The sequence below is a fragment of the Nyctereutes procyonoides genome, unplaced genomic scaffold, assembly GCF_905146905.1.
Source record: "Nyctereutes procyonoides isolate TBG_1078 unplaced genomic scaffold, NYPRO_anot_genome, whole genome shotgun sequence".
NCBI classification, from domain to species: domain Eukaryota; kingdom Metazoa; phylum Chordata; class Mammalia; order Carnivora; family Canidae; genus Nyctereutes; species Nyctereutes procyonoides.
In genome coordinates, this window is record NW_026575126.1 from 2,108,203 (window position 1) to 2,122,535 (window position 14,333).

General features: G+C 42.0%; 2 protein-coding genes across 4 annotated transcripts in view; one reads left to right on the forward strand and one right to left on the reverse strand.

Moving 5' to 3' along the window:
* LRRC40 (leucine rich repeat containing 40) overlaps window positions 1-5,127 on the reverse strand; it is a 48,777-nt gene extending 43,650 nt beyond the window's left edge. Inside the window, exon 1 of one of the 2 annotated variants that reach the window (XM_055339415.1) lies at window positions 5,005-5,127. In XM_055339415.1, the coding sequence (XP_055195390.1) occupies window positions 5,005-5,125 (121 nt within the window). In that variant the 5' untranslated portion in view covers window positions 5,126-5,127. Of the gene's footprint in view, window positions 1-4,740; window positions 4,796-5,004 lie in introns of those variants that run through there. The other variant, XM_055339416.1, reaches the window with a different exon arrangement.
* A 79-nt stretch (window positions 5,128-5,206) lies between these two features.
* SRSF11 (serine and arginine rich splicing factor 11) overlaps window positions 5,207-14,333 on the forward strand; it is a 42,019-nt gene continuing 32,892 nt past the window's right edge. Inside the window, exon 1 of one of the 2 annotated variants that reach the window (XM_055339418.1) lies at window positions 5,207-5,317. The gene's annotated coding sequence lies outside the window, so the exon portion shown is untranslated. The remainder of the gene's footprint in view (window positions 5,318-14,333) is intronic. The other variant, XM_055339417.1, reaches the window with a different exon arrangement.

Below are 14,333 nucleotides of genomic sequence, written 5' to 3' on the forward strand. Positions count from 1 at the left end.
ACTACTATTCTACCAATGTCATGTAACCACAAGGCAACAATCAATACCTCTTTTAAATTCCATCTTTCTTTTACTTGGTCCAATGAGAAAGCTGCAAGATCCATACTAAACCAAACAATGATACATATTTTTGTGTACTTGCTTGGAAAAAGCTGTCATTTAAAAATTTTCAGAATATTTCTAATATTTCTTTGAAGTTGGTTATTAACAGTGACTTTGTTTCACCACACCTTTGTCAGTAAGTTATAGAACTGACTCAAGAATAACCTTAAAACTGCCAACAATATTCAGATGTTTAAGTAAATTATAGTAGTCATAAAATATTATAGTCACTAAAAATCAGATTTTTCAAGTGACACCAAAAAAATGTATAAAAAGAAGTCTAGCAGGACTGTGCACAATGCTAAATTTGTTAAATAATAAAGAAAAGGTAAATTATATATCCTATTCACATGAAAAACTTTAGAAGAAAAACCTTCAAAATATCAAGTGACTAACCCTGAATGATTATTTTCCCTTTTTTGCTTCCTATAGTTTGTACTTTTTCTATAACAGACACTAGTATAAAGAAGAAAATGATAAATGGGCGTTCATAAAAGAACTACGGCTTACAAAAAGAAAGGGTACTAAAAACCATCAAGAGTACCCATTTCAATGTCAGATAAAAATTAATGTATACTAGGTACCAGTTAACACCTTATTAGGGTAATAAAATGTCTCACTATTCTTAGAGCTTCCGCTAAGAAAAATCAATTCAAGGAGACCATCATCTAAGCTAAAGAATAAACAGAATTTTAACTCCTTTGGGTTATATACAACAAAATTAAAGGCTAGATTCTATTTTTCCAATGTAGGAATTTTACTGCATAAACATGGAGGTAAGAGTTAAGAGTACAACATGAGAATATGTTATTTAGCAAGTGCAATTCTTAATAAATAAGTTTGAATAAAACATATTAAAATGCTTATGTGACTATAAATTCTTTGAAGTGTTAGTTTGCTTCTTTCGCACAATATCTGGAAAACCATAGCAGATGTATAACAAATGTGACTTAAATTAGTATCTGTAACTCCCCACAGAATTCAAACATTTTCATATTTATTATCTCATATCTTTTTTTATAAAATATCTCATGATACCTCGTACATATTAATAGCAATCAGAAAGAAGCCATGTTTGGTTATCACTTTTGAACATAATTCATAATTTTATGTAATAATATTTAGAAGATAAAAATGAAACTTTTTAATTTTTATTTATTTATTTGGAGAGCAAGCAAGGGTGGAATGGCAAAGGGAGACGGAGAGAGAGGGAGAAAGAGAATCTTTAAGCAGCCTCCATGCCCAGTACGGAGCCCAACTTGGGGCTGGATCTCATGACCCTGAGATCATGACTCACTGAGCCGAAGAGTCGGAGGCTTAACTGAGAGCCACCTGGCAACCCAAAAGACTTTTAAAAAATGAGTATAACTTTTAAAATATAACAATGTGTAGACTAATAAAAGGTTTATCAGAAAATAGTAACAGTAATCATTTTTCTGCAATTACTTTATGTCAGAAACAAAAACACTCATGTACCTTTCATCTATACTTCTTCATATAACACAAACTTTAAAAAATCCAAAAGGCCACTGGCCGCCTTCTATGTATCACTTATTCGCTGAACCCTAAATGAACAGACATACAACGTAAAAAAGACAGAGGACAATCATGCTCAACACTAAGAAAACAAAAAACCCGATTAAAACATGGACAAAAGATCTGAACAGGCGCCACACCAAGGAAGATACACAGATAGCAAACAAGCTTATAAAAAGATGTTCCACATTATATGTCGTTAGGGAATAGCAAAGTAAAACAATACTGAGATAGGACTACATCCTTCCCATAAGGGCTCAACTCCAGAAACCGGATGATACCAAAGGGTGGCAAGGATGTGGATCAACAGGAATGTTCATTCGCTGCTGTTAAGAATGCGAAATGGTACATCCATTTCGGAAGACGGTCTGGCAGTTTCCTGCAAAGCTAAGCAGACTCTTACCATGGGATCTAGCAATGGCACTCCTAGCTTTACATCCAAGTAGGTGAAAATTTATGTCCACACATAAACCTGAACACAAACAGCAGCTTCATTCATAACTGCCAATAAGTGGAGGCAACAAAGATGTCCTTCAAAAGGTAAATGGATAAAATGGTACACCCATACCATATACTACTATTTCAGGATAAGAGGAAATGAGTTATCCAGCCAAAAAAGGCACAAAGGAGCCTTAAATGCATATTGCTTAGTGAAAAAAGCCAGTATGGAAAAGCTACATACTCTGGGATTCCAACTATATGATCTCTGGGGAAAGGCAAAGCTACAGGAGCAGAGAGGAGGTGGCTGCCAAGCTGGCCTGAACGAACAGGTGTAACTCAGGATGTTTAGGGCAGTAAAACTGTTCTAAATGATACCATGAGAGCAGATACAGGGCATTACGACAGATACAGGGCATTACGCTTCTGTCAAAACTCAACTCAAAGAACTGTATAAAACTGAGAGAGAACAGTAATGTAAACTGTGCACTTTGATAATGTGTCAATATTAGTTCATTAACTGTAACAAATGTCCCACTGGATGCGAGATGTTAGTAAAGGGAGAGCTATAAACTGGGATAAGGCTGTACATGGGGGCTCTGTACTATCTGTTCAATTTTCTAGAAACCTAAACTATTCTAAAAAGACTGTTGTTCTACAATCTAAAAGACTGTTTTATGTTTTAAAAGATTAGTTGTTTGCGGAAGATAATCTTTCATTACAGCCACTGTTTTTAAAGTGTAGGATTCTGAGAAGAGATGGGAGGGCCTTATAAATACTTATGGGGCAACATTTCAAAAGGTTTTTGTATGTTTGTCCCAAGAACTTTATAGTGAATCTTGTGATGTATGGGGAGTCCTTAAATACTGTGAGTGACATAATAAGATCCAGGTTTCAAAAAAGAAAACTCTTGATGATGACACTGATGCAGAGTGTGAGATTTAAAGAAACCCAGGGAAGCATTTAGGAAGCCTGTTAAAGGGCAACAGTGCCAGCAATAAAAATAATGACAGTTTTTATGGTGTAGTTTTCACATGCCAAGTACTTTGTATGTATTATCTCATTTAAATTTGAGCGGGTCCGATCATCACTACATTATAAATGAGAAAATAAGGTACAATGAGATTATGCATTTTAAAGTTACAGGAGGGGGCAGCCCCCAATGGCCCAACGGTTTGGCACCGCCTTTGGCCTGGGATGTGATCCTGGGGTCCCGGGATCGAGTCCAATGTCGGGCTCCCTGCATGGAGCCTGCTTCTCCCTCTGCCTGTGTCTCTGCCTCTGTGTGTGTGTGTGTGTGTCTGTCTGTCTGTCATGAATAAATATTTAAATGAATAAAGTTACAGGAGGGCAGCCCAGGTGGCTCTGCGGTGGAGCGCCTGCCTTCCGCCCGGGGCCTGATCTTAGAGATCCGGGATCCAGTCCCACGTCGGGCTCCCTGCATGGAGCCTGCTTCTCCCTCTGCCGGTGTCTCTGTCTCTGTGTGTCTCTCATGAATAAATAAATAAAATCTTTAAAAATAAATAAAGTTATATGAGCAAAGGCAGGTAGATAAGGAGCACGGCCCCCAAGAGGCCCTACGTAGAGCCCCGCTTTACCCTGGCTGGGCGTCCAAGGCTGAATGACAGATGTCGAAGGCCACAACTAGGTAAACACCTTGTACCTTACGCAACAAGGGTTTCTTTTTGACATGTAAGCGACAAATGCCATGTGCTGCTCCTGCTTCTATCCCCCTCCCCCCCCACACAGAAATGCGACGCACACCCACTTCATCTGCTCCTTTGGACTTTCAAAAGACAAAACCACCCGAGGCCAATTCAAAAGTACATTCCGGTGTTGTGCCCGAGACTGCGAATCCGAGAAACCACCAAGGAGCCGACACCGAGGCAAACACACGAGGGTTTATTTACAAGCTCGAGCTTGGGTCCAAGTGCACCCGACACAGCAGAGCAGGGGCTGGGACCCCGAAGTGGGTTACAGCTGGGTGTTTTATGGGCTGGTCTAGGGGATTTTCAGAAGCGGCGGAGGAATTTTTTTTTTTTTCCCCATTCCAATATGGGGGGGGGGGGGAAAGGGTGTGGGAGTTTCTTAAGATCTAATATGGGATTCCCTGAGCTCTGTTGTCTTTCTGGTATTGGGATTCCCTGCCGAGGGCATCCTGAGCTTTGTTCTCATTCTAATACGGGGCTTAACCGCAGTAAGGTAGAGGGCAGCCCCCATTCACAGGGGCCTGAGACGGCTCTGCTTGTGCTAACGCTGACCTTAAAGGTGGGATGGCCTTGATTTTCCCGGCCTCCACACCCGGCGCATCACTTACTACTTGGAAAAAATTCAACATCCCTTCACTTATTCCCTCCACCAACATTTAATAAGAGCCTGTTATGAACCGCACACACATTTTTTGGGGGGGGAGGGGGGAGAGGGGGAGTGTTCGTGATACAACAATGAATGAAACAAAGCTCCCTGCCTCCCGAAACTAACATGGTAGCGCGAGGGCAGGGGGGACAGTACACAAACACGTACATTCGGGTGGTGATACGTACGAAATCAAACAGATCAAAAAAAAAAAAAAAAAAACCCGCAACCGCACGGGCGGGTCCCGCGGGAAACCGTGTGTCTGGGAGACCCGACGCGCGTCGGCGTCCGTGCTCGTAAGACACTTACGTTTCCAGGGACCAGAGGCTTCTGCAGGCAGAGCAGAGAGCCTCCATCACCATCACGGCCCCTTTCACCTGCCCGGTCTACTCTACACGTGACACAGTGTTTTAAAAAAAAAAAAAAAGCCGCCGCTCGCCGTGGGGCCGGTGGGAGCAGCGCAGTGCGCGTGCGCGGGAGCCCCGGGGCCGCGGGGGGTCAAGGGCTGGGGGAGGAGGGGGAGGGGGAGGGGAGGGCCCGGCCGCCCCCCGCCGCCCCACCTCGGCGCCTCACCTTCGCGGAGACCCCGGCCCGACAGGTTCAACTGTCCGCTCCTCCTCGCGGCCTTCAACAGCCCCTGGGGCACCGAGGCGCCCGCGTCCGTCCGCTCGGCTCGGAACCCCGCTCGCGACATGTTCCGAGGCTCGGGCCGGCACGCGCAGCCCCGCCCGTGACGCGTCACGCAGGCGCCGCCGGCCGTGCGCGGGGGCCTTCGCGGGCGGCGGCGCGGCCCCGATGTCGTCACCGCCGGCGCCCGGGCTGCCGCGTAGAGGAGCCCTTCCCGTTGCCGGCGCCGGCCCCGCGTCTGGGAAATCGCTCGGCTCGAGTAAGTGCGGCTCACGGGCTCGGGGCGGGCGGCGGCGGGCGGCGGCGGGCCGGTTCGCCGTCTGGGCGGTCGCGGCGGCCGCGGCGGCGGGCGGCGGGGCGGGACGAGCTTCCGTGGTCGGAGGCCCGGTCGTGGGCCTGCGCGCAGCCCGGAGACCTGGGCGCGGCCCGCAGCGTGTGGCGGGGGAGCCCCGAGGCCGTCGGTCCGCGCGGGCCCGGCCTGCGGGCGGGCGGGGGGGGGGGGGGGCTGGGCCTGCGCCTCCGCCTCCGCCTCCCGGGACCGGAGCAGCCCGGCGGGCCCGGAAGCCCGCGACACCCGCGTTCGAATCCCGCCGCCTCCGTAGGTGCCGCGGCCGGGGCCTGGCTCCGGGCCGGGGGTTTGGCGCTTCTCGCGAGCCTCGGAAGGACGCCTGCCCCAGCCGCCGCGGGGACTAGCGCAGGGCGGAGGCTCCGCCGCGGGGGGGAAACGCTGCTGCCCGACGCGGTGGCCCCGGAGACGCGCTGTCGGGTCGGGAGCGTGCGCTTGCCCCGGCCCGTCGGGCCAGTGACCCGGGGGCTCCGATGCCCCCGATGCCCAGGGCCGTGCGGGGGCTCGGCTTGCCGCTGCCCGAGGTGATTGTGTCCCGCGGGGAAGCGGCCCCCAGCCCGCCAGCAAGCCGGGGCGCGCCGCGGTCCTGCGCCCCTGAAAGGCGGCTTTTAGCCACCAACAACACCCCCAACACCACCCACACCCCCAACCCCCCCCCCCGCCAACCCCAACAACACCCCCCCAACACCACCACCAACACCCCCCCACCAACACCAACAGCACCCCCAACGCCACCCCCCAACACCAACACCCCACTCCCACCACCACCAACACTCCCACCCCCAACACTCCACCCCCCAACATCCCCACCAACACCCCCAACACTCCCACCCCCAACGTCCCCACCAACACCCCCAACACTCCCGCCCCCAACATCCCCACCAACACCCCCAACACTCCCACCCCCCCAACACCCCCCCAATATCATCCCCACCCCCCACCAACACCACCCCCAACACTCCCACCCCAACACCACCTCCCAACACCCCTACCCCCAACACCACCCCCTAACACCTCCACCCCAACACCCACCGACACCCCCAACACCCCCAATCCCCCCGCTTTTTCTTCTCCGTTCTTCTTCAGAATGCTTGACGCTAAAAGTGAGTAGCAGAAAAGTAGCAGAGCAACACCACCTGCAGGGAGAGTGGGTTGTGAGGCGAGGACCGTAGTTTTTGCAAGGTCTCCAGTGAGCCTCCTGCCTGCCACAAGTTCATCTTGACAGTAATGATCGGTACCACCTTCCCGAGCCCCAAGTGCCTCGGGATCTCCTTTGCTTTCTCATATTCAGAACAGTGACCAACTTTGCAGGTGAAGAAAAGGAGGCTGAAAGGGGCCCAGAAACTTGCTCAAGGTCAGGAGGTTCTGTAAGGGGTCTGGCCAAGAACGCAAACTGGATCCCTCTCGCAAATCTTTCTTGTTAATCATTAGGATTTGCCCCTTGGCCTTTATGCCATCATCTTCAACCTCTTTATCCTAGAACCATTTTAAGGGACACTTCAATTAGGTTTTACTATTATTATTTTTTCATTTATTCATGAGAGAGAGAGAGAGAGAGGCAGAGACACAGGCAGAGGGAGAAGCAGGCTCCCTGCAGGGAGCCCGACGTGGGACTCGATCCCAGGACCCCGGGGTCACACCCTGGGCCGAAGGCGGCGCCAAAGCGCTGAGCCCACCCCCACCCCCACCCCCGCGCTGCCCTTTTTTTTTGTTTTTTGTTTTTTTGTTTTGTTTTTTTTTGTTTTAATTAGGGAAAAGCTTTTCCTCTTTGGTGGTTTGTAACAGCCTGCCTTTGGAGGATGAATTACTCAAGTATGAAAATTCATAGTAGCCACCAGTCCCCCATCCTAGATTCTTTTCTTAGCTCAATTTTTTTTTTTTAAGTAATAGGCAAAGTGTAATGTTTTCATTTGTTGTGCTTCTGCTTGAAGTGCAATATTTCGTTATTGACATTTACAGTAAACATTGCTGCATTTTTTTATGAGAGAAGCGTGATTCTGTTTAATGGCAAAGTAATTCTGAAAATCCAAGTGACCATATACTTGTGGTAAACTTCAATAGGTATAAACTGACATGTAAAATTTTATGAGTGTTTATTTATAGTACACCGTGTGTTATGCCTGCGGAGCAAGTACAGAGTAAGCAACTTGAATTGAGCCTCCATAATGAGAGCATAGAGTGATATGTGCTTGTCTTCCTAGGACTTAGCACCTTATGTTAATTGTATTACTTTAGGAAGAATTCACTGCCGACAAAAAACCCAGCAGTTTCTCAGCTTGAGCATTTCAGCAAACGTATATGCTTTAAAAAAAAAAAAAAAAAAGGATTTTTGAAGTAACATGAAATGGATGTCTCCTGTGCAGAGGCTGGAGTCTACTCCATAGCTACCTTTTGTAGCAGAATTTGCTTAGCTACAATTTATTATTTTCATTTTATTAAAGTGAATAATGCCTTGTCCACCCTCTTTGCCAAATGAAAAAATGTGCCTAAGAATTACATCAACCAAAAAATGCTGTTCTGTGTGGTAACGGAAAGTGTACTTTATCAAAGTAAGATAGAGTGGCTTACTTCTCCTTTTACAGTTTAGTAAGACATTTTCAAACATGTCTGTATTACTCTAAATATTGCTACACGTTAGATTTATTTCAAAGCTGAAAAGTAAGATGGATTTATTGAGGCAAATCAAGAAACTGTAGTAAAGGAAAATGGCATTAATTTGTGCAAAATTTTTAAAAATGTTACCACCTAAGAGCAAAGTGAATTTGCTTTCCAAACATTTCTAGGAAGTTTCTTTTTGTGTAAATTAACAGATTTAGATGTAACCTATTTTGAATTAGTATTATCTTTAAGAATGTTGCCTAATCAGTGGGAACTGCTATTTTATGGTAAAGTTATTTATTGAAAGAACACTTCACTTTTTAACACTGTCATTATTGATTGGAATTGTTGAACTTAAAAAAAATTGCTTAATGTTTTTTGAGTGGGATTTTTTTACATTCTTACATACTTATTATTCAAAGTTTTCTCTATTTGTCCCTCTATCAATAAGTTGTTTTAAATGATCAAAATTGAGAGCAAAATCATATAGGACAGGGTCTCTCCATATTTTAAATACTCAACTTTTCAGGTGTTCATTACCCGTGTCTTTTAGTTTCCTTTAAAAATTTCAGTTCGCAGTTTCACATGTTTTCCATTCATGCCTATAACTACCAACTCTTAAAAGTAGTCAGTAGAAAACATTCTATACTATTTCACTGAAGGCAGTACATATTTTGCATTTCTATTCATAGTTTAAAAATGTAGATTTGAATTGTATTTTGTTAGTGAGTTGTGATAATTTTTTCTGATGGAGAGTGCAGTTTATTTTAGAACATTTTATATCTATTTTTTGTATGTTCCCTATGCTTTTTCATTTTTTTTTTTTAAAGATGTATTTATTTGAAAGAGAGAGAGAACAAGCAGGAGGATCAGAGAGAAGGAGAGAGAATCTCAGCGACTCTGCGTGAGTGGGGAGCCTGACTTGGGCTGGAACTCATGACCCTGAGATCATGACCTGAGCTGAAACCAAGAGTCGGAAGCTTAGCCAGCTCTTTTTTACTTTTGAGTCCTCTAACAGGAAGCTTGCTCTAGGTAGTTTAATCTTTGAGTAAAATAGCGGGTCTTAACATTTCTCTCAGCTTTCAATGCAAAAGAATTTCAGTCCTCAGCTTTGGGAAGATAACATTTTCATTTTACTCTTTTGAAAAGGTTTTTACAAGGAGCTTGGGGGTGGCACAGTTGGTTGAGTATCTGACTTTGGTTTTGGCACAGGTCCTGATGTCAGGGTGGTGAGATCAGCCCTGCATGGGACTCCGTGGGGAGTCTGATTAAGACTCTCCTTCCAGGGTGCCTGGGTGGCTCAGTCGCTTAAGTGTCTGCCTTCAATAGGTTATGAACCCAGGGGCCTGGCATGGATCCCCACCCCAGGCTCTAGGCTTACCTGGGAGCTTGCTTCTCCCACTCCCTCTGCCCTCCCCACCCCCATGCACTCTCTTGCTCTGCTCTCTATCTCTCAAATAAAATCTTTAAAAAACAAAAACCTTTCCTCTCCCCCCTGCCCCCCCAAATAAATGAATCTTTTAAAAAATAAAATGGCTTCTGCATGCTAGTGGTTGAAGGAAAATGGAGGAACTAGTTAAACATTTTTTAATTCTAATTACTATTAGTTTTATTTTTTGGTTTATTTCTATCAAAAAAAAAAAGATGAAGTGGGTGGTTATAAAGCAGTCTTTATGTCATTAAATAAATGTTTATTGATTTTTCCAAAATCAGCTGGGAATGTTTCCCATTATTGCCAGGCATTCCTACTCCTAACCTTTAAAAGCTATTTTTTGCTCATTTTTCCAAGATTAATGTTTCTCAGACTGAAAATATTAATTTTATAGGATTTCAGAATTTGTCTCCTTTAAAGCAGTTAACTAATAGAGAAAATTAGGGTACCAAACCCTAGAATGTACTTCCTAATATCATTCTGTCTTTGTGTTAATACATACAAACCCACTGTCAAATAAATCTGTTTAAAAGTTGGTTTTAATCAAAATCCACTATTTTAAAATTTGACTTTATATCACTCTCTGCTGACAATTTTTTTTCTGCTGGATTTGGCTTACAACTTCATTTGCTTAATACTTAAAGAGGAATCAGAGGATTATTCATGACAAATATTGTTCTATATGAACAAAGCCTCCCCGACTGTTCTAATAAGATAATATGGTCACTGAGACTTTATTCTTAGTGTCAACTTAAGTTGGTAAGAGGAGAATGTAAGAATAATTTGGTAGTTTGTTGACAATTACAATCAATAGATTTTTACTTAAAAATTTAATATTCAAATTTCAAGGCAGAATATTTATACTCAAAATTACAATCAAGATAAATGCTAGTTTAACTTTGAGAATAACTTCAACACTGTCCACAGTTTTTTTCCACATCAGGTTTTTTTTTTCCCCATCACTTAAAATATCACAGTTACCTGTACTTAAATAATATGGAAGGTACCATCATTGGGATGTTGAGACACTATTGAACACCTAAATAGCTGGTCCCTACAGTGCAAATCTGTGAGCCCAGCTTTGCTCTTCACCTTTATAGAAATACATGTTTTGCACTTGTCACTGAATTTATTTACTGTTAATACATCTTTGATTATTTTCCACTTTAGAGATTCTGACCTTTTTTCTTTTAATTCATTTCCTAGAAAGTTACCTTTCCACCATCACTTCCCTCCAAAATAATTATTTGATCAACATCTCCATGTGTTTTAGACTTCATTGTGAGTTAATTCCAGCTCATAGTTCATAGCTTCAAGTGACTGGAGTGGCATTTGGGAAAAAGCATTATGTTTAGCTTCATCGTTTGTCAGAAATTGAGATTGTTAAGCGTATATTTTCCCTTTTTTACCCCCTGTGCTTTCGTCACTTGATGGTTTGTTGGCTCTGACCCCATGTCACAGTACTTTTAAGATTAATCAAGCATATATGCAATTACTTACGTCTTGGAAATAAGAATACTCTAAAACTGTAGAAAAGTAACTGTTCATGGAACATTTGCAGGTTTTTTGTTGTTTTTTTGGATGGAGGGGGGTTGTTGGTGTTTTGTTGTAGAAAGAGAGAGAGGTAGAGAGAGAATCTTAGCAGGCGGCACACCCGGCTCGGAGCCCGACATGGGGCTCCATTTCATGATCCTGATATCATGACCTGAGCTGAACTCAAGAGTCAGATGCTAACCCATCGAACCACCCCAACACATTTGCATTTTATCAAAAAAAGGTATGTTTTGTGTCCATCATCTATCTCTGCATGCTATTGGTAAAGTCCTGCTCGAGGATCAAAGTGAATATGAAAAGTTGAAATCTGTTGGTGTCATGTTTCAGTTGCAGCAGCCTCTGGAAGAAAGAGAATCTAATAAGTGCGTTTTGCATGTTGACTACCACTTAACAGTTTACAAAGTATTTTTGTATTTGGCCATCGATAAGACATAGGAAAGGTAAGGAAGTTGAACACAGACTTTCCTACAGTGGTATATATCATTTTTGGGGTGCCTCTGTGCTGGACTGTGGGGTCGGTGCTTCATATCCATAACATTTCTAACCTTAAAAACTCGTACCTGTGTCCTCATTTCTCATATAAGGGAATTGGGGCTCCCATGGCTAATTGTAGGAAGCACCTATGGTTGAGAACATGCAGAGAGGAGTAGCATGGGGTACTTGTACTTTTTTACGCTTGTAATCTGAATATTTAACATTTGCCATTTATTACTTTATAATTTTTAAAATATGCCACAAACGAAGCCTATATTAAAATGTGAGATCTTAGGAAACTCTTCTTGCTATGTATATTAGCTCTTCTGATCATATCTTCCATGTGAATGGTGTCCAAGGGACAGCACTAGCCTAAAATAGAGTGATGGTATTAAATGGAACCCAGTTGAGGTGACCATTTTTCAAAATGAAAGATTTTTAATTTGTAAAGTAAGGATAGTTGAAGTTTATCTTTTCTAAGCATGTGTATTAGTGTTTTCATCCTCTTAACAGCCTAGTGAGGTGAACATTACTATCATTTTTCAGATGAGGAATTTGAAGCACAAAGTAATGAACCAGAGTCACAATTACTTTAATTTAGTTTGACTCAGCCTGTATTCATAATCACTGTAGCATCTTTTAATTGTTGTGAGGATTAAAAGACATTTTAAATGCATTCGGTTAAAAAATATATATATAAATAAGTAAATAAAAAAAAGCATTTGGTTATTATAGATCCTCTTATTACTGAGTTGAGTACACTTACTTTTTTACCAATTTTATCAGACTTTAGAAATAATTTTCCTTCATGAAGAGAAAATTATTTTTATAACATAGGAGGGGGAAAAAGTTTGAATGGTGAAAATGTCTTAATTCCTTGATCAGGAAAAACTGTTAATATTAAAATACTTCAAACTGTTTATTTAAAGATACCTGTAACTCTACTGGATATTTTTTCTTTTTTCAAAGATTGTGAAACAGTCCCTCAAGTGGCCTTTTCTCAGTTGCAATTCCAAAAGAATCTTTATAACACAGAGGATACTATTGAGTAGTCAGTATCTGGAGCTTCTCCATCCAAATATTTCTTTTGACCTCATTCAGTCCAAACAGCCAAACGAATCTGTACAGATAAATTGTGATTTTCCAAGTAACACATATGCATCATAGCTCAGAATACTATGCATATGTATATAGGCAACAGCATTTTAATGTCCAGACTATCACTTTTTTCCTTTATGTAAATTTTCAAGGTGTTCACAGATCCTGTGCTGTCAATTTAAAAATACGGATTCTCATGCCATTGGTAGACAATATAAATTAGACAATGCAAAACTAGTATTTGGAAATAAATTGAAGTAGGCTTTTTTTTTCTGTCCTAGTGTGTGTGTGCATCCACCCATCTATCAGTCCACTAATGCCGACTCGTCCTTTAGCCTCTTCCCTTCATTCAGATAAAGAAAAGGGAGTGTGAGATTTACAGTTTAACGTTAGATATTAATATTTATAGAATTATTTAATTTTTAGAAATACATTATCTAATTTGTAGAATTAGAAATTCAAAATAAGATCTGCAGAGAAGTTTTTTTTAAGTTGAGGATTTGTAAGCTGCAGTTTATTTCCTAGTTTTTCTTACTGCTTTCTATAGCCATAGAGGAAAACGGATAGCCAAATACTTTGACAATTTATCTCAATCAGATTTCCTTATAAATCTGACAGATGCATTCCTGTCTTCATTCAGCAAGCCTTTGCTAAGTATATTATCTGAGTGAGGCATTTGTGAAGTTTCTAAGCACGTAGATGATAGTAAATTTTGTCAAATACTGATTTTGTACTAGATACTGTCTGGCATCAGGAAACACAAACACCAATACTGTTACCTTCCCTGTCCTCAAAAAAGTGTATTTGCAAGAGAGGAATTGCTGCTCAACAAGTTTGATTGAAGTCCTATTGCTTTTGCAGATTTGCAAAATTGTGTCAATTAGGAGAACTCATTTCTTCTATTAGTTTGCACATGTGCTCGCTTCGGCAGCATATATACTAAAATAGTTTGCACAAAAGTGGCTAACAGTAACAGAGGTGACTTGATTTATCCAAATGGGAACATGATATCCAGTGGGTAGAGTGATTATATATATATCTGTACCAAATCCTATCTTTTATTTGAAGGATTTCCAAATAATATATGAGAATTTTTTTTCCTTTTGCATTGGAAATATCTTTTTTTGCAAGTGTTCTTTTTTCCCCAGCCACATTTGTATATAAATCACATACAGCACTGTATATGTTTAATGTGTAGAGCATAATGATTTGATCTACATATATTGTGAATTATCACAATAAGTTTAGTTAATATTCATCATCTCATTTAGATTAAAAAATAAAAAGGAAAAATATATTTTCCTTGGGATGAGAACTCTTAAGGACTTACTCTTGCGTATATACCATACAGCAATGTTAAGTATATAGCCATCATATTGTACATTGCATCTCTAGTACTTATTTATATCTTTTCACCACTTTCCTCCAATTCCCCCTCCCCCACCCTTGCCTCTAGTAACCATAGATCTGATCTCTTTTTGTATAAGTTTAGGGGTGTTTTTGTTTTTACTTCACATATAAGTGAAATCCTACAATATTTGTCTTCCTTGTCTGACTTTTTTCAGTAACCATAAAGCCCGCAGGGCCCAGCCATGTCAGAAATGGAAGGATTTCCTTGTTTTTTATGGCTGAATGCTAGATAGTACACTGTGTATATATGTATGCATGCGTATACACGCACACACTCTACAACTTCTTTATTCATTTGTCAGTGGACACAAGTTTTTTCCATGTCTAGGATATTCTAAATAATACTGCAGTGTGGTGTTAGCA